The 26,600-nt window shown below is 49.3% G+C and overlaps 1 protein-coding gene across 2 annotated transcripts in view; it reads right to left on the bottom strand.

The window, feature by feature from the left end:
- The window catches only part of LOC140408476 (annexin A5-like), a 134,853-nt gene extending 112,587 nt beyond the window's left edge, over positions 1-22,266 (bottom strand). The window contains exon 1 of one of the 2 annotated variants that reach the window (XR_011940116.1): positions 21,079-22,266. Coding sequence is in view for 1 of the 2 variants with exons in the window: in XM_072495729.1 (XP_072351830.1) it covers positions 21,291-21,458 (168 nt within the window). In the remaining variant the exon portion in view is untranslated. The remainder of the gene's footprint in view (positions 1-21,078) is intronic. The other variant, XM_072495729.1, reaches the window with a different exon arrangement.
- Between the last annotated feature and the right edge of the window lie 4,334 nt (positions 22,267-26,600).

Here is a 26,600-nt window from a genome sequence, read left to right as displayed (position 1 = left end):
CCGTTAGACCCAGACAGCAGGGAAAAGACAGCATTTACCTTTGGCACTCAACATTACGTATACTGTAAATTGCCACAAGGATATGTTAATTCCCCGAACCACGTTCAGGCAATAGTAAGGGAGCTGATTAAAGATGATTTGGCTTTAGTATATATTGATGATGTTTTAATTGGAGATGATGATCAGGGGGACACATGTTGAAAGAGTGACCAAAATTATTAAAACACTTAATGAAGCAGGATTTAAGATAGGGTTAAAGAAATGCCAGATTGGCAGGAGCGAAGTCGACTATCTAGGATATTCAGTGTCAAGGGCAGGTAGGAAGCCAGTGTTGGGATGAGAGAGAAAGTTGCTAGAATCGCAGCGCCCGTTTCACGAAACGGAGTTTAGCAAATCATGGGAATTTTGGAGTATTTGAGACCAGTAGTGGAAGACTTTATGCTAGACCCATTTATGAAACTTTGGAAGGGGGACTTTAGGTGGACCAGTGAAGCACAGAAGCGTTTGGACCAGTTAAAACAGCTGTAGCAACATCCGGGTCATTAGAGGAGAGACATGAAGAGGACGTACGAGCATTAATTTTGATCTGTACGCAAATGGATATGGTATGGTGCTTGCTAATCATAGTACTCAGACACCTATCAAACATTGACAGGAAATTGGGCAAGGGCTGAACAAAAGTTTTTGGACATCGCAAAATGTCTGACAGGCATAATAAAAAGGATAGCAGAGATTGAAAATTTATCAGCCGGAAAGAAAATTTATGTCACAAATTAATTTTTAGAATTGACAGAGTTGACCAAGAGACAGGGTTGCCAGCAAGGCGCAAATACAGCTCGATGGGAGTAAAGTTAAGGAGGACGAAGAACAAGCCAGATGGGCATCCATTTTTAAAAGAAATTCAGGAAAGAAAATGGTGGAGAAACAGGGAGTAGCATAAAAAAACTGAGACACCGATGGAAGAATGGTCATTAGAGTCTGTAGGCCCTCTTTTTCCTAGGAGCAGCAAAAGTAATTTGTACTTTTTAATCAAAGCTGATAGCAACACGGGGGAAGTTGAATTAGAGAATCAGTGGCATCTGGAGCAAAGGAATTGTATCAGAACTAAAACATCCGACCCAATTAAATGATAAAAGAGGGATTATTATAATCCATAGGCAACCTATTGGCAGCAAACGAAGAAACGTAATCAGTAAGGAATTGAGAATATGGGATGATAGATCAAGGGCTGGTATTAATGGACCCCAGTTAAAATGATTCATTGTGAACATAATGAAACATCGTGTCAAGGATGTGGCACATTTTGTAGCCCAGTAGTTTGGACAGGGAGTAATCATATGAAACCTAGGAGAATGGCAGATATAGAGCATTCAGGTGAATTGATATTGCATTTAGAACAACAGAAATGGGGAAATGCTTCGGCTCCTAGGGAAATTTGGGGAATTCAGTTTGTTATGATTGTTTTGTGAAACATCAGGCAACACTGATGATTGAAGTTTGTGACCACATGATAGCTTTTGACCATGGGATGGTGTGATAATGATAAATTGTAATTACTGTAGAGAAAACCTAGCTGACGACAAAATGATTGTGAAAGGATGTGCAAGATTGTGGAGAAGTGACAAACTTGTGGTACCAATTAGTGAGGGAATACGTAGTTTAAGAGATGTTGGGATGACCCGGGGACGTAAAATTAGCTTAACAGTGTTTAGAGACCATATCACTGCAATGATGCCGTGCCACAGGATAGATCATATCCTCAAACCGCTCGGACAAGGGAAAAGGAATGTTTGGTTGTGAGTGGCAGGGGATAACTGCACTTACTAGTAATATGTAATCAGTGGAGCGGGATGCCAGTGAATTGAAACCTGTTAGCAGCATCGATAGGACAGATGATAAAGTGAAAATGTCATGGTTGGAAATTACTTTCATAAAAATCCGGTCGTAATCAAAATTAAAGAAATTAAAGTAAATGCAGTAGCAATAGCCGACATGTTTCAGTCGACCCGCTTGGATCACTGAGAGAGCAAAGGAGGAGGAGTTTGGGATTCTTCAAGTCTCACTCAGGGGTGTAACGATAGAAGGAGGAGGCTTAACAGGCCTTAATCGTATGATGTACGTCAATGATCAGAAAAAAAGGGAATGGTGGCAATGGAAATCCGGAAGTCCTGGAGCGGGCACTTCTGGAACATCCAAACAAGAATAGAAAGATACAAGTTAAGAAATAGGGCCCTCTCCGCCTTTGACCTGTTCATTTGGTTTTCAGATTAAGCAAAAATAACACAAACGAAGAACGAGAACTACATTCCAGAGAAGAATGTTTTAGACAGTATGGGGGGAAAACTAATGATACAATTGGCTACATATTTGAGGGAATTAAATGACAGAGCCCGGAAGAAAAACCTTACGGGTTAGAAACAAATCAAAATATCAAATTATTACTGAATAGTGAAACCTCCGGTCAGACATTTCTAACCAGCGAAGCTCACATCCTAAAATAAATGAATTCAAAAATTGTCACCAGGAAAAGGGGACAAGGCTGATGAGAGCAGACAGGCAAAGGCCTAAAAATCAGGCAGCCTCAAACAGAGGAAACACAAATGGACTTGGGGATGCAAGGAGCTCCCATTGGGTGAAAAATCAAACAAATTGCCCTTCAAACATTTTATGAACAGAGAAAAATAGCCCAAATTTGAGTGAAAAATAAAATGGCCAATGGATCTGAGTGACACATATTCTGGCATACTAGTGGTAGGAAGGCTGCAACTACAGCATGACAAGAAGATTAAAATATGACATACATTTAATATTTTCATGTTAATATTACCTCATAATGCTTACATTTCCAATATAAATATTGACATTAAAAAATAATAAGGTATAATACTGGTGTTTGTTTAATACATTTATGATAAAATATACCAGCATTTTTATTTTCTACTAAATGAAGGCTCAATACGTTTAGTGTAATATTTTCTCCATTTAAGTCATATTTGATGTGCACAGGTTGTCTTTTTTTGCAAGTAAATTGCTTTCAACAAATTATTTTAACGCAATAAAATTTTCAATGTTAACTGTCCCCTCTGAAGCAATAATAATGCAACCAATTATTCCATCAACCATTATCCGTGAAATTAATTTGAATTGAATACATGAAAATGTTAGTTGTAGCCAATTGCTACTTTGAAAAATGTTAGCATTGTGAACATTCCTGCAGCCATTGTAATCTTGTCCTTGTGCACCACCTCTGTCACCTAGGCCCAATATTTGCCAGCCAAGTGAATCTCAGAATTACTTCCTCTAGGTGTTGTTCATTTTACTAGGTCAATACTTACGGATCAACAGGCAACAAAGTCTCCATGGGCCTTCTTCAAGCTCTGTTGTGAAACCCAGACATGGATGAGTTTTATATTTATATTCTAAATGTTCATTGGATTCATGAGAAATATGCTATGTAAATAGTTTTGTGGAGACTCATTTCAAATTGGTTTTAAATGTTCATTGCATTTGTGAGAAATGTTCAGTTTTGTGGCAACTGAATTCAAAATTTTAAGGCAATGAAATATGCCTTGCAAAGATTCCTTTAATTGTTTTGAGTCACGGTTAAAAATGTTTAATGAAAGTTAAGCACACTTACATAACTAAATGAAGCACGATTTGCTTCTTTCTTATTACTGCTGAATCATACATCTGATCCCTGAGATGCTATCGATAGTAAATAGGCTCTTTGTCCTAGAGTAATAAAAGTAATGATGTGAAGATGCCGGCGTTGGACTGGGTGAGCACAGTAAGTAGTCTTACAACATCAAGTTAAAGTCCAACAGGTTTGTTTCAAATCACTAGCTTTCGGAGCACAGTTCCTTCCTCAGGTGAATACCTCTCCACTCACCTGAGGAAGGAGCAGTGCTCCGAAAGCTAGTGATTTGAAACAAACCTGTTGGACTTTAACCTGGTGTTGTAAGACTTCTTACTGTAATACGTACTGTAATAAAAGTAAGTGCTTGTTGCTGATGGGATAGATGGCAACTGCTAGAGGGCTTGTCTATTATTTAATCTCACTACACAAAGTGAGGAAAATGCACGGCTAAAACCCAGAAACATTGCCCCGAATTTCCTTGGAGCTGGTCCTACATTTCTGGCGGAAGCCATGATCTTCATTTGGTCAAGGAAGCCCAATTTCTGTGCACTGAAGAGGTTTTCAGCACACTCCCTGTGTTGGATTGGGAAAAATTCAGAGGAAATCCGGAGCCATTACATTACACCCAATGGCATCTCTTTCATGGCTCTCAACTTGCAGTTTCAAACTAAAAGGGGACATTCAAAGGACAACCAAGCCATGCAGCAGGCCCTTTTAGATCAATTGCTACGGTTTTCATTTTAAAAAAATCCCCAACTCATTTCAAACTCTTAAAAGAAATGAAAACTCTGACCACCAGGTCACAATTCTAAAATAAAGCACACAGGGCAGGATTCTCTCAGCCCGGGGCGAGGCCGGGGAATCGACGCGACCGGGGCGAATCGCGCCACACCGCCCCGACACCGGGACGCGATTCTCCGCAGAGCGGCGAATCGGCGCCATTGGTGCTAGTGTGGTCGGCGTGCCGCCGGTCGGGGCCGCCGCTGTTCTAATCTGCTCTCAGCCGGCGGGACCTCAGCGTGGAAGGGTCCGGGGGCAGCCTGTGGGGGGATCCGGGGGGTCTCCGGCGGCCCCTGCAGCCCTACGCCATATTGCGTCGGGGCTGGCATGGAGAAGGAAGCCAATGCGCATGCGCGCGTTGGCGCCGGTACCACTGCGCATGCGCGGACCACGCAGCGCCCAGTTGACGCCAGGATCAGCAGCTGGCGTGGCATGGATCGTTCTAGTGCCGTGCTGGCCCCCTGTAGGGGCCTGAATTGCTGATCCTGAGGCCGTGTTGACGCCGTCGGGAAACGCAATGGTGTGTCCGACGGCGTCAACACTTTGTCTCAGGATCACAGAATCCCGCCCATAATGTTTGTAAGTATGTACCGGGTGAAATCCCTTACTATTACAACATCTAGTATTGTGTTGGCACACGGATTTTCACAGTAACTTCATTGCAGTGTTAAGCTTACTTGTGACACTAATAAAGATTATTATTATTATTATTAATCCACGAATGGCAATCATAGTTGGAATATTATTACCAGAGGCGGGATTCTCCCACAACTGGCTGGATGGCCCGGCGCCAAGAGCCGCGCGAAGCACTCCGGCTTTGGGCCGCCCAGAAGTTGCGGAATCGGTGCCAACCCCTCCGGAGGGCCAAAGGGGTGTGGGCTGGCGTGAGTTGGCGCATGCGCAGGGAGTTTCATCTCCGCGCCGGCCATGGCAGAGCCCTACAGAGCCCAACGCAGAGGGAAAGAGTGCCCCCACGGCATAGGCCCGCCCGCAGATCGGTGGGCCCCGATCGTGGGCCAGATCACCATAGGGGGCCCCCCCCAGGGCCAGATCCTCCCGCGCGCCCCCCCCCCGAGGACTCCGGTAGAGGGCTTACCAGCCAGGTCCCGCCATGATGGACCATGTCCATGTCACACCGACGGGACTGGCCGAAAACGGGCGGCTGCTCGGCCCATCGGGGCCCGGAGAATTGCCGGGGTGAGCCGCTACCAACGGCCCCCGACCGGCGTGGCGTGAACCCCGCCCCTGCCCGAAAACCGGTGCCGGAGAATTCAGGCGTCGGAGCGGCGAAACAGCATTCACGCCGCCCCAGGCGATTCTCCGCCCCGGCGGGGGGTTGGAGAATCCCGCCGAAGGGCAGAACTCTATTTACATTTTCTGTAGGTTGCAATTCCTAGGTTTTTTATGATGATGCACACTTGTTCCATTATAATCTGGCATGGTCAGTTTCCACAGTATGTTAGGTCCTCAGTGAGCTGCTGAGAAGGACAGGCCATTTAGTCTTATTTCTTTGTTCTTTAGTAGATGTACGAGGCAAGTTTTATACGCAGAGGGTAGTGGGTACCTGGAACTCGCTACCGGAGGAGGTAGTGGAAGCAGGGACGATAGTGACATTTAAGGGGCATCTTGACAAATATATGAATAGGATGGGAATAGAAGGATACGGACCCAGGAAGTGTAGAAGATTGTAGTTTAGTCGGGCAGTATGGTCGGCACGGGCTTGGAGGGCCGAAGGGCCTGTTCCTGTGCTGGACATTTCTTTGTTCTTTGTTCTTTGTTCTTTGAAGCAGCATAATAAGCATAACAAACACAGGGCATGTTTAATATGGAAGTGTGAAACCGCACAAGAAAATATCCGGCATGTATCCCACACTCGGATGGACGCCCGCCGCCAAGCAAGCAGGCAATATGGCCCATTAACAGGCAAATTGAATTCAATTTTACTTGGCCTGTCTGCTTTTACCATTGGCAAACGGGTCGATTGGCCAGTTGGCCTTTGTGGTAAACCACTGTTGCACTTGTATTAGGTGATGTAAGGTAGGATCTGTACTACAGGTTTGCCGGTAGTCCCTGCCTGCTGGCTCCGCCCAGTAGGCGGAGTATAAATATGCGTGTCCTCCATTCAGCAGCCATTTCGCCAGCTGCTGTGGGAGGCCACACATCTTAGAGCAATAAAGCCTCAGTTGTATCCAACTCTAGACTTTGTTCAATTGATGGTGCCTCAATTTATTGCTCTAGGATTTTCAACCCGCCAACCAAAGAATTTCCCTGGCCTCCGGTTCCCATTCCGTCGCGATCCGGGGGTTCTGCACGGTCACACTCACGGTCCAGAGCGTAGAATTCAGCGGCTTCCGCCTCTACGTCCTCCCCAACCTCTGCACTGCCTTGCTACTCGGCTTGGACTTCCAGTGTAACCTCCAGAGCCTAACCCTCAAATTCGGCGGGCCCCTACCATACCTCACTGTGTGCGGCCTCGCGACCCTAAAGGTCGATCCGCCTTCCCTCTTCGCCAATCTAACCCCGATTGCAAACCCGTCGCCACCAGGAGCAGACGGTACAGCACCCAGGACAGGACCTTCATCAGGTCCGAAGTCCAGCGGCTGCTTCGGGAGGGCATTATCGAGGCCAGCAACAGCCCCTGGAGAGCCCAAGTAGTAGTCGTTAAAACTGGGGAGAAACACAGGATGGTCATTGACTACAGTCAGACCATCAATTGGTACACGCAGCTCGACGCGTACCCCCTCCCACGCATATCTGATATGGTCAATCAGATTGCACAGTACCGGGTCTTCTCAACGGTAGACCTCAAATCCGCCTACCACCAGCTCCACATTTGTAAAGCGGACTGTCCATACACTGCTTTCGAGGCGGGCGGTCGTCTCTATCACTTCCTCAGGGCTCCCTTCGGCGTCACTAACTGGGTCTCGATCTTCCAAAGGGAGATGGACCGAATGGTCGACATGTACGGTTTGCGGGCCACCTTCCCGTACCTAGACAACGTCACCATCTGCGGCCATGACCAGCAGGAACACAATGCCAACCTTGCCAAATTTCTCCACACCGCCACTCTCCTCAACCTCACCTACAACAAGGAGAAGTGCGTGTTCAGCATGACCCACTTGGCCATTCTCGGCTATGTGGTCCAGAACAGAGTTCTGGGGCCCGATCCCGACCGCATGCGCCCTCTCATGGAGCTTCCCCTCCCCCACTGCCCCAAGGCCGTCAAACGCTGCCTTGGGTTCTTCTCGTACTACGCCCAGTGGGTCCCAAACTATGCAGACAAGGCCCACCCACTCATTCAGTCCACCCATTTTCCCCTGACGGCCGAGGCACAGCAGGCCTTCGCCCATATCAGAGCCGATATCGCCGAGTCTGGGATGCACGCAGTAGACGAGACACTGCCGTTTCAAGTAGAGAGCGACGCCCTAGCCGCCACCCTCAATCAGGCAGGCAGACTCGTGGCATTCTTTTCCCGCACCCTTCATGCCTCAGAAATTCGGCACTCATCCGTCAAAAAAGAGGCCCTCCTTAGGGAGTTTGGGGACTTCTCAGGCTACAAGCTTAATGTGGGGAAGAGTGAGCTCTTTGTGGTGCATGCTAGGGGCCAGGAAAGGGGGCTGGAGGAGTTGCCGCTTAAGAGGGCGGAGAGGAGTTTCCGATATTTGGGTTTTCCAGGAGTTGGGGGGCCCTGCATAAGCTTAATTTGGCGCGGTTGGCAGACCAGATGGAGGAAGACTTTAGGAGATGGGACGTGTTGCAACTCTCCCTGGCGGGCAGGGTGCAGTCCGTTAAGATGACAGTCCTCCCTAGGTTCCTGTTTGTGTTCCAGTGCCTGCCCATCCTCATCCACAAGGCCTTTTTTAAGCGAGTAAGCAGGAGCATTATTGAATTTGTATGGGCAAGTAAGACCCTGAGGGTCAAGAGGCTGTTTCTGGAGCGTAGTCGGGACAGGGGTGGGCTGGCGCTACCGAACCTGTGTAGTTATTACTGGGCAGACAATGTGGCAATGATTCGGAAATGGGTAATGGAGGGAGAGGGGGTGGCGTGGAAAAGATTAGAGGCGGCGTCATGCGTGGGCACTAGCTTGGGAGCGCTGGTGATGGCACCTTTGCGGTACACCACGAGCCCGGTGGTGGCGGCGACACTGAGGATCTGGGAGCAGTGGAGACGGCACAGGGGTGAGTTGCGGGCCTCAATTTGGTCCCCAATACAGAATAAACATAGGTTTGCACCGGGCAGGATAAATGCCGGATTCCTAAACTGGCATCGGGCCGGGATTAAAAGGATGGGGGACCTATTTATCGACGGGGCTTTTGCTAGCCTGGGGGCGCTGGAGGAGAAATTTGGGTAACCCCCCGGAAACGCTTTTAGGTACATGCAGGTGAGGGCGTTTGTGAGAAGGCAGGTAAGGGAATTTCCGCTGCTTCCCGCACAAAGGATTCAGGGCAGGGTGACCTCGGGTGTATGGGTGGGAGAGGGCAAGGTCTCGGCGATCTATCAGGAGTTGCAGGAGGCGGAGGAAGCCTCGGTGGAGGAGCTGAAGGGCAAGTGGGAGGAGGAGCTGGGTGAGGAACTGGATGAGGGCTTGTGGGCGGAGTCCCTGGGCAAGGTTAACTCCTCCTCGTCTTGCGCCAGACTTAGCCTGATCCAGTCAAAGTGGTTCACAGGGCACATATGACAGGGGCGAGGATGTGCAAGTTTTTTGGGGTGGAGGACAGATGCGTGAGGTGCTCGGGGAGCCCAGCAAATCATGCCCATGTGTTCTGGGCGTACCCAGTGCTAGAGGGGTTCTGGAGGGGCTTCGCAAAGGCTATGTCCAAAGTCTTGGGCACTCAGGTGAAACCGAGCTGGGTGATAGCAATATTCGGGGTATCAGATGAGCCTGGAGTACAGGAGCCGAAAGAGGCCGGAGTTCTGGCCTTTGCGTCCTTGGTAGCCCGGAGGAGGATCCTACTAATGTGGAGGGATGCGAAACCCCCAAGCGTGGAGGCTTGGATTAATGACATGGTAGGGTTCATCAAGTTGGAGAGGATAAAGTTTGCCTTGCGAGGGTCTGTGCAGGGGCTCTCCAGGTGGTGGCAACCGTTCCTAGACTTTCTCGCGGAACGTTAGGTGGAGGTCAAGAGCAGCAGCACCCTGGGGGGGGGGGGGGGTTGGCTTGTTTTCATTATTGTAAGGGGCGTTTGCCCCGTTTTTGTTCTTAGTTTGTTAGATAGATTAATGGTTAGGGGCTTAAGTTGTTGGAGGGGATGGCGTCAGCCCCCTCCCCCCCTTTTATTTTTCTTATGTATATATTCTTTCCTTTTTGGAGTGTTTTGTAAAAATATATTAAAAACCTTGAATAAACATTGATGCGCAATCAATTACTCTCAAGACAAAGTGATTCATAACTGAAGGCTTTAATCTGCTAGAACTCTTCCCCAGCAGCTTCATACAGAAAGTGAAAGCTGCTGGGACGGCACCTGTTCTTATACTCTGCCTCTCAGGGCGGAGCTATGTACATCAGCCAATGGTAGACTACTGGGTCTAACCAATGGTCATCCACCTCTCAGGTACCGCAATCCCTGGTACTACTACATTCAGCCCCTGTTAAAAAAGAGCCCGGTGGGGTGATGGCCAGTGTTAATAGTCGCCTTTCGCATGGTGTGACCAGGTATGGAGGTACCGTGATGTCGAGGGTAATAATAAAGTGTAAATAGTGCAGCAATCAGTCGATCGGGTGGCCTGGTCGTCCTTCTGGAGCGTCTGGGCTTCGGCGGTGATTCTGATGGGGGTCCCGGCGGTTGCGACTCCGGGAGCGCGATGTCGTCCTCCCAGGCAGCTTTGTCACTCCTAGGCGGCGCTATTGGGGCAAAAGGTGGACAGGGGGGGAAGGCGCCTGTAGGGGGCGTCGGTGTGTGTTCGGGCCTAGGCAGGAGCGGCGGGAGTACTGACCCTCCAGTTAAGTGCTGTGGGGAGGGTGGGGGTGGGGGCAATGGTGCGGGTGCGCGTGGGGTTCCGGCGGGCGCCAGATCCCGAAGGGAGACCGTGTCTTGGCGGCCGTCAGGGAACGCTACGTAGGCGTACTGGGGGTTGGCGTGCAGCAGGTGGACCCTCTCAACCAACGGGTTCGACTTGTGTCCGAAGCAGGATGGGTCCGGGTGTCGCTAGCCAGGTTGGGAGCAAGGTCCCGGAGGAGGACTTCCTGGGGAAAACAAGGAGATGTTCGTGAGGTGTCTGATTCGTGCTTGTACAGAGCAGTGACCGGATGGAGTGGAGAGCCACCGGGAGGACTTCCTGCCAGCGGGAGACTGGGAGATTCCTGGACCGTAGGGCCAGCATGTCGGTCTTCCAGACCGTTCCGTTCTCCCTCTCTACCTGCTCGTTTCCCCGGGGGTTGTAACTTGTCGTCCTGCTCGAGGCGATGCCCTTGCTGAGCAGGACTTGACGCAGTTCATCACTCATAATGGAGAACCCCCTATCACTGTGAATGTATGCGGGGAAACCGAACAGTGTGAAGATACCCTGGAGGGCCTTGATGACGGTGGTTGTGGTCATGTCTGGGCAGGGGATGGCGAATGGGAACTGGGAGTACAAAGAACAATGAAATGAACAAAGAAATGTACAGCACAGGAACAGGCCCTTCGGCCCTCCAAGCCCGTGCCGACCATGCTGCCCGACTAAACTACAATCTTCTACACTTCCTGGGTCCGTATCCTTCTATTCCCATCCTATTCATATATTTGTCAAGATGCCCCTTAAATGTCCCTATCGTCCCTGCTTCCACTACCTCCTCCGGTAGCGAGTTCCAGGCACCCACTACCCTCTGCGTAAAAAACTTGCCTCGTACATTTACTCTAAACCTTGCCCCTCTCACCTTAAACCTATGCCCCCTAGTAATTGACCCCTCTACCCTGGGGAAAAGCCTCTGACTATCCACTCTGTCTATGCCCCTCATAATTTTGTATACCTCTATCAGGTCTCCCCTCAACCTCCTTCGTTCCAGTGAGAACAAACCGAGTTTATTCAACCGCTCCTCATAGCTAATGCCCTCCATACCAGGCAACATTCTGGTAAATCTCTTCTGCACCCTCTCTAAAGCCTCCACATCCTTCTGGTAGTGTGACGACCAGCATTGAACACTATACTCCAAGTGTGGCCTAACTAAGGTTCTATACAGCTGCAACATGACTTGCCAATTCTTATACTCAATGCCCCGGCCAATGAAGGCAAGCATGCCGTATGCCTTCTTGACTACCTTCTCCACCTGTGTTGCCCCTTTCAATGACCTGTGGACCTGTACTCCTAGATCTCTTTGACTTTCAATACTCGTGAGGGTTCTACCATTCACTGTCTCTTCCCTACCTGCATTAGACCTTCCAAAATGCATTACCTCACATTTGTCCGGATTAAACTCCATCTGCCATCTCTCCGCCCAAGTCTCCAGACAATCTAAATCCTGCTGTATCCTCCGACAGTCCTCATCGCTATCCGCAATTCCACCAACCTTTGTGTCGTCTGCAAACTTACTAATCAGACCAGTTACATTTTCCTCCAAATCATTTATATATACTACAAAGAGCAAAGGTCCCAGCACTGATCCCTGTGGAACACCACTGGTCACAGCCCTCCAATTAGAAAAGCATCCCTCCATTGCTACTCTCTGCCTTCTATGGCCTAGCCAGTTCTGTATCCACCTTGCCAGCTCACCCCTGATCCCGTGTGACTTCACCTTTTGTACTAGTCTACCATGAGGGACCTTGTCAAAGGCCTTACTGAAGTCCATATAGACAACATCTACTGCCCTACCTGCATCAATCATCTTAGTGACCTCCTCGAAAAACTCTATCAAGTTAGTGAGACACGACCTCCCCTTCACAAAACCGTGCTGCCTCTCACTAATACGTCCATTTGCTTCCAAATGGGAGTAGATCCTGTCTCGAAGAATTCTCTCCAGTAATTTCCCTACCACTGAAGTAAGGCTCACCGGCCTGTAGTTCCCGGGATTATCCTTGCTACCCTTCTTAAACAGAGGAACAACATTGGCTATTCTCCAGTCCTCCGGGACATCCCCTGAAGACAGCGAGGATCCAAAGATTTCTGTCAAGGCCTCAGCAATTTCCTCTCCAGCCTCCTTCAGTATTCTGGGGTAGATCCCATCAGGCCCTGGGGACTTATCTACCTTAATAATTTTTAAGACACCCAAAACCTCGTCTTTTTGGATCACAATGTGACCCAGGCTATCTACACCCCCTTCTCCAGACTCAACATCTACCAATTCCTTCTCTTTGGTGAATACTGATGCAAAGTATTCATTTAGTACCTCGCCCATTTCCTCTGGCTCCACACATAGATTCCCTTGCCTATCCTTCAGTGGGCCAACCCTTTCCCTGGCTACCCTCTTGCTTTTTATGTACGTGTAAAAAGCCTTGGGAATTTCCTTAGCCCTATTTGCCAATGACTTTTCGTGACCCCTTCTAGCCCTCCTGACTCCTTGCTTAAGTTCCTTCCTACTTTCCTTATATTCCACGCAGGCTTCGTCTGTTCCCAGCCTTTTAGCCCTGACAAATGCCTCCTTTTTCTTTTTGACGAGGCCTACAATATCACTTGTCATCCAAGGTTCCCGAAAATTGCCGTATTTATCTTTCTTCCTCACAGGAACATGCTGGTCCTGTATTCCTTTCAACTGCCACTTGAAAGCCTCCCACATGTCAGATGTTGATTTGCCCTCAAACATCCGCCCCCAATCTATGTTCTTCAGTTCCCGCCTAATATTGTTATAATTAGCCTTCCCCCAATTTAGCACATTCATCCTCGGACCACTCTTATCCTTGTCCACCAGTACTTTAAAACTTACTGAATTGTGGTCACTGTTACCGAAATGCTCCCCTACTGAAACATCTACCACCTGGCCGGGCTCATTCCCCAATACCAGGTCCAGTACCGCCCCTTCCCTAGTTGGACTGTCTACATATTGTTTTAAGAAGCCCTCCTGGATGCTCCTTACAAACTCCGCCCCGTCTAAGCCCCTGGCACTAAGTGAGTCCCAGTCAATATTGGGGAAGTTGAAGTCTCCCATCACCACAACCCTGTTGTTTTTACTCTTTTCCAAAATCTGTCTACCTATCTGCTCCTCTATCTCCCGCTGGCTGTTGGGAGGCCTGTAGTATACCCCCAACATTGTGACTGCACCCTTCTTATTCCTGATCTCTACCCATATAGCCTCACTGCCCTCTGAGGTGTCCTCTCGCAGTACAGCTGTGATATTCTCCCGAACAAGTAGCGCAACTCCACCTCCCCTTTTACATCCCCCTCTATCCCGCCTGAAACATCTAAATCCTGGAACGTTTAGCTGCCAATCCTGCCCTTCCCTCAACCAGGTCTCTGTAATGGCAACAACATCATAGTTCCAAGTACTAATCCAAGCTCTAAATATATCTGCCTTACCCGTAATGCTCCTTGCATTAAAACATATGCACTTCAGGCCACCAGACCCGCTGTGTTCAGCAACTTCTCCCTGTCTGCTCTGCCTCAGAGCCACACTGTCCCTATTCCCTAGTTCTCCCTCAATGCTCTCACCTTCTGACCTATTGCTCCCGTGCCCACCCCCTGCCATACTAGTTTAAACCCTCCCGTGTGACACTAGCAAACCTCGCGGCCAGGATATTTATGCCTCTCCGGTTTAGATGCAACCCGTCCTTCTTATACAGGTCACACCTGCCCCGGAAGAGCTCCCAGTGGTCCAGATAATGGAAACCCTCCCTCCTACACCAGCTGTTTAGCCACGTGTTTAGCTGGCAAGTACTCGGCAATCACGTTAAGGAAGTACGTGGAGGAGAGGGGGCCTTTGAAATCCATGCTGAGGCGTTCAAAGGGACGGGAAGCCTTTATCAGGTGCGCACTCTCTGGCCGGTAGAAGTGCGGTTTGCACTCCGCGCAGATTTGGCAGTCCCTGGTGACGGTCCTGACCTCCTCGATGGAGTAGGGCAGGTTGCGGGTCTTGATAAAATGAAAAAAACGAGTGACCCCCAGGTGGCAGAGGTCCTCGTGGAGGGATCGGAGGCGGTCCACTTGTGCGGTGGCAGAAGTGCCACGGGACAGGGCATCAGGAGGCTCGTTCAGCTTCCCTGGACGGTACAAGATCTCGTAATTATAGGTGGAGAGTTCTATCCTCCACCGCAAGATCTTGTCGTTCTTAATCTTGCCCCGCTGTGCATTATCGAACATGAAGGCAACCGACCGTTGGTCCGTGAGGAGAGTGAATCTCCTGCCGGCAGGTAATGCCTCCAGTGTCGCACAGCTTCAACTATGGCCTGGGCTCCTTTTCGACCGAGGAGTGGCGAATTTCGGAAGCATGGAGAGTACGGGAGAAGAAAGCCACAGGCCTGCCTGCTTGATTGAGGGTGGCCGCCAGAGCTACGTTGAATGCATCGCTCTCGACCTGGAAGGGGAGGGACTCGTCGATGGCACGCATCGTGGCTTTTGCAATGTCTGCTTTGATGTGGCTGAAGGCCTGGCGGGCCTCCGTCGACAGGGGGAAGGTTGTGGACTGGATCAGGGGTCGGGCTTTGTCTGCGTAATTGGGGACCCACTGTGCATAATAGCTGAAGAAACCGAGGCAGCGCTTTAGGGCCTTGGGGCAGTGAGGGAGGGGGAACTCCATGAGGGGGCGCATGCGCTCAGGGTCGGGGCCTATGACTCCACTTCGCAATACGTAGCCTAGAATGGCTAGACGGTCGGTGCTAAACACGCATTTATCCTTATTGTATGTCAGGTTAAGGATTTTCGCGGTCTGGAGAAATTTGCAGAGGTTGGTGTCGTGGTCCTGCTGGTCATGGCCGCAGATGGTGACGTTATCCAGATACGGGAATGTTGCGCGTAAGCCGTACCGGTCAACCATTCGGTCCACCTCTCGCTGGAAGACCGAGACCCCGTTCGTGACACCGAAGGGAACCCTTAAAAAGTGATAGAGCCGCCCGTCTGCTTCGAAGGCAGTGTACTGGCGGTCACCATTACGGAGGGGTAGCTGGTGGTAGGCAGACTTGAGATCCACCGTGGAGAAAACCTTGTATTGCGCAATCCAGGTCGGCTATACGGGGGAGAAGGTACGCATCCAGCTGTGTAAACCTGTTGATGGTCTGACTGTAGTCAATGACCATCCTATGTTTCTCCCCGGTCTTTACCACCACTACTTGAGCTCTCCAGGGACTGTTGCTCGCTTCGATGACCCCTTCCCTCAGCAGCCTCTGAACCTCTGACCTGATGAAGGTCCGGTCCTGGGCACTGTACCGTCTGCTCCTGGTGATGACGGGTTTGCAATCCGGGGTGAGGTTTGCAAACAGGGAAGGCGGGTCCGCAGACAGTAAGGGGGGGTATAGGGCCGCCGAATTTAAAAGTCAGGCTTTGCAGATGGCACTGGAAATCCAGCCCAAGGAGGGTGGCTGCGCAGAGGTGCAGCAGGACGTGCAGGTGGAAATTGTGGAATTCCCTGCCTTGGACAGTGAGGTTCGCTAGGCAGAACCCCTTTATCTCCACCGCGTGTGACCCAGAGGCCAGCGTGACAAGAGAACAGTGCCTTACCGTGTCAGGGTGAACAAAGCTTTCCGTGCATCCAGAGTCAATCAGGCACGACGTCTCGTGGCCGTGGATGGAGATCGTCGTTGTAGCTTTCGCAAGCGTCCAGGGCCGACTCTGGTCCAGAGTCACCGAGGCCAGCTGCAGTAATGGAGAGTTCTGGTCGGGCAGCATGTAGTCGGCTGTGCTGAGGGCCTGGGGCCCCATCCAAGATGGCGTCACCCTTGGGTCGCACATGGTGTCGGCGCCCACCCGTCCAGCGTGGTGTCCGGGGGGCAAAATGGCCGCGCCCTCGGATCGCACGTGGCCTTAGGATAGGGGGGTGGTGGTGAGCGCTGGGCGGTCGGGGCCTGAAAGGGGGGTTGCCGATAGTCGCTGGAGACCGCGGCCACGGCGCAGGCCTGGCAGACCCCCACATAGTGGCCCTTCTTGCCGCACCCTTTGCAGGTGGCGGTGTGGGCCGGGCAGCTCGGGCGGGGATGATTCGCCTGCCCGCAGAAGAAACAGCGGTGTCCGGCGGCGTTAGTGGGCCGTCTCGCCGCGCAGGCTTGCGGGGTCGGGGGGGGAAGATCTGAGGGGCTGCCGCTACGGGGTGCCACGCAGCCCAGGGGGCCGCCACGCGATCGGGAGCAAAGGACAGCGCGTTTTTATAGGCAACGTCCATGGACCCTGCCAGGGCCCGTGCCTCTGCAAGTCCCAGAGTGTTCCTTTCTAGGAGTCTTCGGCGGATATCGGGGGAGGTCATACCTGCCACGAAAGCATCCCTAATCAAAAGTTCCGTGTGCTCGTTCACCGAAACTGGCGAGCAGCCATAGTTTCGGCCCAGCAGCAGCAGTGCCCGGTAGAAGTCTTCCAACGTTTCCTCGGGGCTTTGCCTCCTAGTCGCCAGCAAGTGATGAGCGTAGACCTGGTTCACAGGGCGGATATAACGTCCTGCTAGCAGCTCGATCGCGGCAGCATAATTCGCCGCCTCCTCGTTTGACACTCCGGTTTGATACGGAGATCCATCCTTTCAACTGAAGTTGTAGCAGATTAAATTGATGCGCAATCAATTACTCTCAAGACAAAGTGATTCATAACTGAAGGCTTTAATCTGCTAGAACTCTTCCCCAGCAGCTTCGATACAGAAAGTGAAGGCTGCTGGGACGGCACCGGTTCTTATACTCTGCCTCTCAGGGCGGAGCTATGTACATCAGCCAATGGTAGACTCCTGGGTCTAACCAATGGTCATCCACCTCTCAGGTACCGCAATACCTGGTACTACCACAAGCATATATTTTTTTAAAAAGAAAGAGGCCCAAGCTATCGTTGAAGCTGTGCGGCATTGGATGCATTACTTGGCCGGCAGGAGATTCACTCTCCTCACTGACCAACGGTCGGTAGCCTTCATGTTCAATAACACACAGCGGGGCAAGATCAAAAACGATAAAATCCTGCGGTGGAGGATCGAGCTCTCCACCTATAATTAAGAGATTTTGTATCGCCGCGGCAAACTCAACGAGCCCCCAGACGCCCTATCCCGAGGTACATGTGCCAGCGCACAAGTAGACCGACTCTGGACCCTGCACGACAGCCTTTCTCACCCGGGAGTCACACGGTTGTACCATTTCATAAAGGCCCGCAACCTGCCCTACTCCGTCGAGGAAGTACGGACAATCACCAGGGACTGCCAGGTCTGTGCGGAGTGCAAGCTGCACTTCTACCAGCCATACCGTGCGTGCCTGGTGAAGGCCTCCCACCCCTTTGAACGCCTCAGCGTGGATTTCAAAGGGCCCCTCCCCTCCACCGACTGAAACACGTATATTCTCAGTGTGGTCGATGAGTACTCCAGGTTCCCCTTCGCCATCCCATGCCCCGATATGACGTCTGCCACAGTCATCAAGACCATCAACACTATCTTCGCTCTGTTTGGCTTCCCCATCTATATCCACAGTGACAGGAGATCCTCATTCATGAGCGATGAGATGCGTCATTTCCTGCTCAGCAGGGGTATCACCTCCAGCAGGACGACCAGCTATAACCCCCGGGGAAACGGGCAGGTAGAAAGGGACGGTATGGAGGGCCGTCCAATTGGCCCTACGGTCCAGGAACCTCCCAGCCTCTCGCTGGCAGGAGGTTCTTCCTGATGCACCCCACTCCATTCGGTCACTGCTGTGCACCGCTACTAACAACATACCCCATGAATGTCTTTTTGCCTTCCCCAGGAAGTCCACATCCGGGGTGTCGCTCCCGTCTTGGCTCGCAGCTCCAGGACCAGTCCTGCTCCGTAGGCACGTCTGCCTCCACAAGGTGGACCCGTTGGTGGAAAGGGTGCAATTGCTCCATGCCAACCCCCAGTGTGCCTACGTGGCTTACCCCGACGGCCGCCAAGATATTGTCTCCCTCAGGGCCCTGGCACCAGCAGGTTCCACACACACACACCTCCCCGACCCGGCGCCACCCTCCCCTTCCCCGGCGCTCCCAGCATTAACCACACCAGGACCAACCGTCCTGCCCCTGCTCACGCCCAAGGGTGAAGAGGCTTTTGGCACGCTCCCGGAGTCATCGAACATCAGGCCAGCATCGACATCGCCGCCACTGCTACGTCGCTCCCAGCGGAACATCAAGGCACCAGACTGGTTAAATCTCTAACTGGCACCGGACTTCAAAAGACATTTTATTTCTGATCAAATACTGTAAATATAAATTCATTGCTGTATATAGTTCTCCACCACCCCGCCGGACTCAATTTTAACAGGGGGTGAATGTGGTAAACCACTGTTGCACCTGTATTAGGTGATGTAAGGTAGGACCTGTACTACAGATACGCCGGTAGTCCCTGCCTGCTGGCTCCGCCCAGTAGGCGGAGTATAAATATGCGTGTCCTCCATTCAGCAGACATTTCGCCAGCTGCTGTGGGAGGCTACACACCTTAGAGCAATAAAGCCTCAGTTGTATCTAATTGTATTGTCTTTGTTCAATTGATCATGCCTCAGCCTTTACATTTTAGCTGCAACCTCGATCCAAGGCAGGTTGAAATGTCAGGGCTGAAATAAAATTGAGAAAGCTGTCTGGTGACTGAGCTTTGTGCTTGAGAGCGCTGCTCAGACACACTTTGAAATTTTTCTCCATTCCAATTTATTTTTTATGGGTCTTCAGTTCCCTGAGACAGCTCCACATTGGCTGCCCCCCCCTCCCCCCGGGAGCACAATAGGAGCACCAGCCGGCAACCCCCCCTTTTCTCCGCAACCGCCCTCTCCCCGCCTTTGTTGAAGACATTACCAGTGCAGTATACAATGAGGAGCCAATGGATGTGGTTTATCTGGATTTCCAGAAAGCTTTTGACAAGCCACTCAAAAGGTTGCTGCATAAGATAAAGACGCATGGCGTTAAGGGTAAAGTTGTAGCATGGATAGAGGATTGGTTAATTAATAGAAAGCAAAGAGTGGGGATTAATGGATGTTTCTCTGGTTGGCAATCAGTAGCTGGTGGTGTCCCTCAGGGATCGGTGTTGGGCCCACAATTGTTCACAATTTACATAGATGATTTGGAGTTGGGGACCAAGTGCAATGTGTCCAAGTTTTCAGATGACACTAAGATGAATGGTAAAGCAAAAAGTGCAGAGGACACTGGAAGTCTGCAGAGGGATTTGGATAGGCTAAGTGAATGGGCTAGGGTCTGGCAGATGGAATACAATGTTGACAAATGTGAGGTTATCCATTTTGTTAGGAATAACAGCAAAAGGGATTATTATTTAAATGATAAAGTAGTAAAACATGCTGCTGTGCAGAGGGGCCTGGGTGTCCTAGTGCATGAGTCGCAAAAAGTTGATTTGCAGGTGCAACAGGTGATTAAGAAGGCAAATGGAGTTTTGTCCTTCATTGCTAGAGGGATGGAGTTTAAAACTAGGGAGGTTATGGTGCAATTGTATAAGGTGTTAGTGAGGCCACATCTGGAGTATTGTGTTCAGTTTTGGTCTCCTTACCTGAGAAAGGACGTACTGGTGCTGGAGGGTGTGCAGAGGAGATTCACTAGGTTAACCCCAGAGGATTTGAGGGAGTTGGATTACGAGGAGAGGTTGAGTAGACTGGGACTGTACTCATTGGAATTTAGAAGGATGAGGGGGGATCTTATAGAAACATATAAAATTATGAAGGGAATAGATAGGATAGATGTGGGGAGGTTGTTTCCACTGGCAGGTGAAAGCAGAGCTAGGGAGCATGGCCTCAAAATAAGGGGAAGTAGATTTAGGACTGATCTTAGGAGGAACCTCTTCCCCCAAAGGGTTGTGAATCTATGAAATTTCCTGCCCAGTGAAGCAGTTGAGGCTCCTTCATTAAATGTTTTCAAGATAAAGATAGATAATTTTTTGAAGAATAAAGGAATAAAGGGTTATGGTGTTCGGGAAAGTGGAGCTGAGTCCACAAAAGGTCAGCCATGGATGGCAGAGCAGGCTCGTGGGGCCAGATGGCCTACTCCTGCTCCTAGTTCTTATTTTCTTATGTTCGTCCCTGGCAGGGGTCAGCCTTTCCAATGTTTTACACTAGCTGCCTGTTAACTGGCCAACTAGTGAAAAATCGCATTCCAGGGTTAAACGCGGTGGGAAGTGCATTTTGCACCTATTTCTGGGCCCACCAAGTATGCACACCTGACAGGTGAAAAATTCAGGCCATGGAAACATTGGTTTGGCTCCGCGAAATCTGTGGGGACCTGGGAGATGCCTATGCAAATAATGGAGCTGGCTAGGTCAAGAGCGCAGGGTGCGGCCTGGTTACCAACATCCTTACCCTGCACCAGCAACAGTTGTCAGCGCCATGAACACGGTGTAAGGTTTAAAACACAATGGCATTGTAAATATTTCTATCAGTTCTTCAGCTTCTTTAAATTCAAGCGATGAAAATTAGATGCAGGCTCCCATCAGAGACAGAAGAACATTAACAAATGCAGTTCTTTCACCAACTTAATCGCTTGCTGATAACATGCTGTCAGAGATAAATAAACTTAACTTCTGCGGTATTCACACAGACATAATATCGTAGTTTAGCAAGAGGCAGACGTGCAGCCACACTACATAATGCATTCATTTTGGAAAACATGCAAAAGATAATTTGGCTTATCATTCACATTACCTGTCACTGATGGAAAACTTGTGCACACTAATGGTAGAGAATGCAGCTTGCTCCTAGACAGCCTGCTCTCTGTGTGCACTCCAGGGTTCTCTAACAGAGCGACCAGGCTGCCACACAACAGCTGCTACTGAATTCTTCAGCTGCTTGATGATCATGAAAAGAAATAAAACCAGCAAGAGCAACAAAAAGAAGAAAAGAGCCAGGTTTATTACCAGGTTGTATTCCCAATCCTCACTATCCTCCTTTGCTGGTATGAATGTAGACTTCAAAGAATCTGTGTTGAATCTGCCATCAGAGGACTTGTAATCTGAAGTATAATCCTTCATTAGGTAAATCATTTCAGTTGTTATCGATGCTTTAACTTTGGCTCCATCACTCATTTTGACATCAGTTTCTGCGAAGATTTGTAATGTGAAATCCACATCCTTGCATTTCTGCTGACTTCTCCTTTCATTTACCTGATGGAAAGTTGAATTTTGTTCAACCCTTAAATGAGATTTGTTTAGCTGTAACAGAATAACAGACGGATATGGTAACTGGCCTCAGATTGTTGTCAGCCATTGGAAGGAGTCTTCCTTATCAAGTCCTGTATCAATTTCCGTTCCCTTCACTTCTGCTCCTTACTCTTCTAAATGTATTTGTTTACCAAGGACATCCCCTACAACAGGATTGGCTGATGATCAGGAGTGTTTACTTTCACACAGTCAGCAACCAAAATATAACTTGTAAAACCTAGGACTCTTACTGTATTTCCAACAATCTAGGCAAAATAAAGTAATTTACAATACTGTTATTTGACAACTTAATCCTTTACAAACTATTCATTATAATTTACATACATGTATGGCCTTTCTGCAAAAGCTTTTATCATTTTATGCAGAAGTGGTAATTAAGAACTAGAGGCAATGATCATCCTGCTAATACTGTAACCTTTTATTTGCAAATAAATGTGATACTCATAATCTATGTGCACATTTCTACACTGAAAAGCCCATGAAGGCATCTTTTCTGCCCTCTGAGCACATTAATATTAATGATTTTCCTGATTGTTTCCCACATATTGAAGATGTGTTACTGATATGCAGATTCCAACTTGATGATAAAACCAAATGTAATTTCCATTACAGAAATTAAAAAGACAGAATTGCATAATGTAAATATGGTAATCTCAAATGCATTTATTCTTTGTAATTATTGAATGTTAATTTAGTCTTGAAATCTTTTTGGCATCTTATTTTATCTTAAATTGATTTATGCAAGGTCAGATTCCAGGTGATGTGTGATTATGCAGATTTATTATGAGCACTCGTACCTCAAAGTGTCATAGATTAAATTGTTGAAATGCGGATGTTTTGAAAAGGTGCAATAGAAATGTGTGCAAAAAACATGTGCACAGAAATGATTTTCAAACTAGCGTATAAAATTATGCATTAATCATAGAGATGGGACAGAATGAGCTATGTCCATTTTCAGTGCCCTAAAATTGTCAAAATTATGAATGGGGAATAAACAGATTTTGCCTTTTAATTGCAACTATTTTTGAGCTGCAATTTGCTGGAAGTCGATATCCCGACTGTGTCGTCAATGGGGCATCTGGGATCTTAGTGAATAGTGGAACCAATAGTCTGCCTCCTTAATCAATTAAATTTAGGGCTAAAGAAAGAAACATACTGAATGGTTGAGAAGGCAGTAGGATGAACCAGAAGCAAAATGAGAATTAAAGAGACAAAAATAAAATATCGGATCAGGAAACAGGAAAAAGAGACTTGAAAGAAAAAGAAAACTCTAAATTTAAAATGTAATATCTAATAAACCTCTAGGAACAAGTTATTACTTGCAGGTGTAACTCTTTAGAGTTTTATCATATAGTTTCTGGTCTCTCCAGTTGAATGGTCCTTGGAGACGTGTATTACCAAACTTAAATGCCTGCAGTGAGATTAATTTGCTTTTAAACTGCAGATCCCACAATTTTATGATACACAATGGGGAAGTCTAAAGCAAGATGGTAATTTTTTGTTGGAGCAGCACAAATTGCTCAAGTTTCTGATGAATCAGAACTTATGACATATCTCTTCTTCACCACGGAATGCTGTTTTTTTTTAATGCAGTAATAGTGGCTGGAACCGTCAACTCAGCATTACTCTGTCAGCAGCTTCTGGATTATTGTTACCATCTCAAAATGTCCCACATTCACTGTGCCAGTCACCCAGCTTTTAAATGTTTTCAATACAGACATCCGTATGTTTAGATATACCTGAAGGTTACAGTGATAATGCTTATCTGCTGTCAGCGATGTTAACATACTAAAGCTAAAATGTAAAGAAAAGTGTATTAAAAATATAAAAGCTTTACTTCTGCTCACACATCTCTCAATTTCACATATTCCCCCTTATTAACTGTGAAACTCTTCTGTAAGATTTAATCTAATAAATCCAACAGGGACTTAAGGAGAACCTGCTTTACCCAGAGAGCGGCAATGTGTAGAAACTACTATTACATGCAGTAGCTGAGGTGAATGGCATAAATACATTTAAGGGGAGGCTAGATAAACAGACGAGAAAGGAACAGCAGGAAAGGTTTAAAGAGGTAAATAAAGCTAGAGTGGGGTTTCAATGCCAGCATGGACCACAAGTGTTAAATACCTGATTCTATGGAGTACACTCTGTGCAATCTATCATTACAACTTCTTCTCTTGGATAAGTCAATTTGTTGCAACAATTTTTTGTTTTCTTCTTCATCTTTTAGAATCCCACTATTCATATTGGAAGTGGGAGCAGTTTGTTTTAAGTGCCAAGAAACAGATTCCAAATAGGCGTGCGGGTAGTGAAGATCAAGGAGAAATGGGAAACAGAGTTGGGAATGGAGATCAATTGGGGAGTATGGAGTGAGGCACTGCGAAGGGTAAACGGGACCTCCTCTTGTGCAAGGATGAGCCTGATACAGTTTAAGGTGGTGCACAGGGTGCATATGACTTGGGCGAGAATGAGTGGTTTCTTTCAGGGGGTAGCAGATGAGCGTGAGAGGTGTGGGCAGGGCCCAGCGAATCATGCGCACATGTTTTGGGGTTGTGAAAAGTTGGGAAGATTCTGGGCAGGAGTGTTCGCAGTCTTAGTCAGGATAGTGGAGGAGGGAGTGGATCCGGACCCTTTGGTGGCGATATTTGGGGTTTCTGTGGTAGTCTGTGCAGAGGTATTACGGTACCTGGTAATGCTGGAACACCATTGGTAGATATTGTATGGTTCCTATTGGTCAAGCTGTTTGGTAGCTCCGCCTGGCTAGGCAGGGTATAAGAGCCCGTGCCACCCCAGCAGCCTTCATTCTGTACCTGAGCTGCTGGGTGAAACATCTAGCTTATTAAAGCCTTCAGTTGGACTACAACCTCGCTTTAGTGGTCATTGATCGTGCATCAATTTAGTAAGCTAGATTTAAAAGGATGGAGCTCCGAATCAAGCCGGAGTGTCTGCAACTCAGCCCCCACGCGGCGAACTCATCGGCAATCTTCAAGCACTGGCTGGCGTGTTTTAAAGGATATCTCGGAACGGCCGAAAACACGCCCGCGGGAGAGCAGAAAATGCAAGTCCTGCACTCGAGGGCGAGCCCAGAAATTTACACTCTCACATCGAGGACGCGAAAGAGAGCTGCTAAAAGCACATTATATCTGCCCAGTAAACCAGGTCTATGCATCTGTGAGCAACGAGGCGACAAATCCCTGGGGAATCGCTGGAAGAATTCTACCGTGCACTTCTGGTGTTGGGGAGAAACTGCAGCTGCCCGCAAGTTTCGGCGAGTGACCACACAGAACTCTTGAACCGGGACGCTTTCGTAGCAGGTATGCCGTCCTCCCAGATCCGCCAGCGATTGCTTGGAAAAGACACCCTAGTCCTCAAGGAGGCACGGGTCCTTGACGGCTCCCTGGACATGGCCTCCAGAAACACCCGCGCTTAATTTCCCAACTGCGCGGCAGCCCCCTGGGCAGCGTGGAACCCCTCCGCAGCCGACCCCGAGACATCCCCCATCCCCTCACAAGCTTGTGCTGCAAGGCGGCCTGGCAACCCTGGGGGGCCCCGCTGCTACTTTTGCGGGCAGGCCAAGCACCCCCGCCAACGCTGCCTGGCCCGTGCATCCACCTGCAAGGGATGTGGTAAAAAGGGCCATTTCGTGGTGGTATGCCAGGCCCGTGCAGTTGCCGTGGTCTCCGGCAGCGAATGCGGACCACCACCACAAACCTCTCCACAGTCCCCGTGCGGCCAGCGGGCGCCGCCATCTTCCTACTCCAGGGCCACGTGCAGCCCCCGGGCGCCACGTTAGATGGATGGGCGCCGCCATTTTCTGCACCCCCAGCCATGTGCGACCAATGGGAGCCGCCATCTTGGATGGACCCCCAGGACCCCAGCTCGGCTGACCACACACCGCCCGAAGAGAACACTCAACTGCTGCGATTAGCCTTGGTGACTCTGGATCAGTCCCGGCCTCAAACACTCTCAACTGCTACAACGACTACTTATCAACGGGCACGAGACGTCCTGCTTAATCGCGACTCTGGGAGCACGGAGAGCTTCATACACCCCGACACGGTAAGGCGCTGTTCTCTCTTCGTCCACCCTGTTAATCAAAACATCTCCATGGCCTCCGGTTCCCACTCAGTAGAGATAAAGGGGTTTTGTGTAGCAAAACTCACAGTCCAGGGAAGGGAGTTTAAAAATTACCGGCTCTACGTCCTTCCCCACCTCTGCGCGGCCACACTCCTAGGTTTAGACTTCCAGTGTAATCTCCAAAGTCGAACTTTCAAATTTGGCGGCCCTATACTCCCCTCATTGTCTGCGGCCTCGCGACCCTCAAGGTTGATCCGCCTTCCCTGTTTGCGAACCTCACCCCGGATTGCAAACCCGTCGCCACCAGGAGCAGACGGTACAGTGCCCAGCATCGGATCTTTATTAGGTCAAAGGTCCAAAGGCTACTGAGGGAAGGAGTCGTTGAAGCTAGCAACAGTCCCTGGAGAGCTCAAGTAGTGGTGATAAAGACCGGGGAGAAGCGTAGGATGGTCATCGACTACAGTCAGACCATCAACAGGCTTACGCAGCTGGACGCGTACCCTCTCCCCCGCATATCCGACCTGGTAAACAGGATCGCGCATTACAAGGTCTTCTCCACGGTGGATCTTAAGTCCGTCTACCACTAGCTCCCCATCCGCACTAGTGACCGCAAGTACACTGCCTTCGAGGCAGATGGGCGGCTCTATCACTTCTTAAGGGTTCCCTTCGGTGTCACCAACGGGATCTCGGTCTTCCAGCGCGAGATGGACCGAATGGTTGACTGGTATGATTTACGGGCAACATTCCCGTATCTCGATAATGTCACCATCTGCGGCCACGACCAGCAGGACCACGACACCAACCTCCAAAAATTTCTTCAGACCGCAAAGATCCTTAACTTTACATACAACAAGGATAAATGCGTGCTTAGCACCGACCGCCTAGCCATCCTCGGCTACGTAGTGCGAAATGGAGTTATAGGCCCCGACC

The sequence above is a fragment of the Scyliorhinus torazame genome, chromosome 3 (genome assembly GCF_047496885.1).
Source record: "Scyliorhinus torazame isolate Kashiwa2021f chromosome 3, sScyTor2.1, whole genome shotgun sequence".
NCBI classification, from domain to species: domain Eukaryota; kingdom Metazoa; phylum Chordata; class Chondrichthyes; order Carcharhiniformes; family Scyliorhinidae; genus Scyliorhinus; species Scyliorhinus torazame.
The sequence above is the reverse complement of the archived record's forward strand: the minus strand, read 5'-3'. Positions and strand labels throughout refer to the sequence as shown.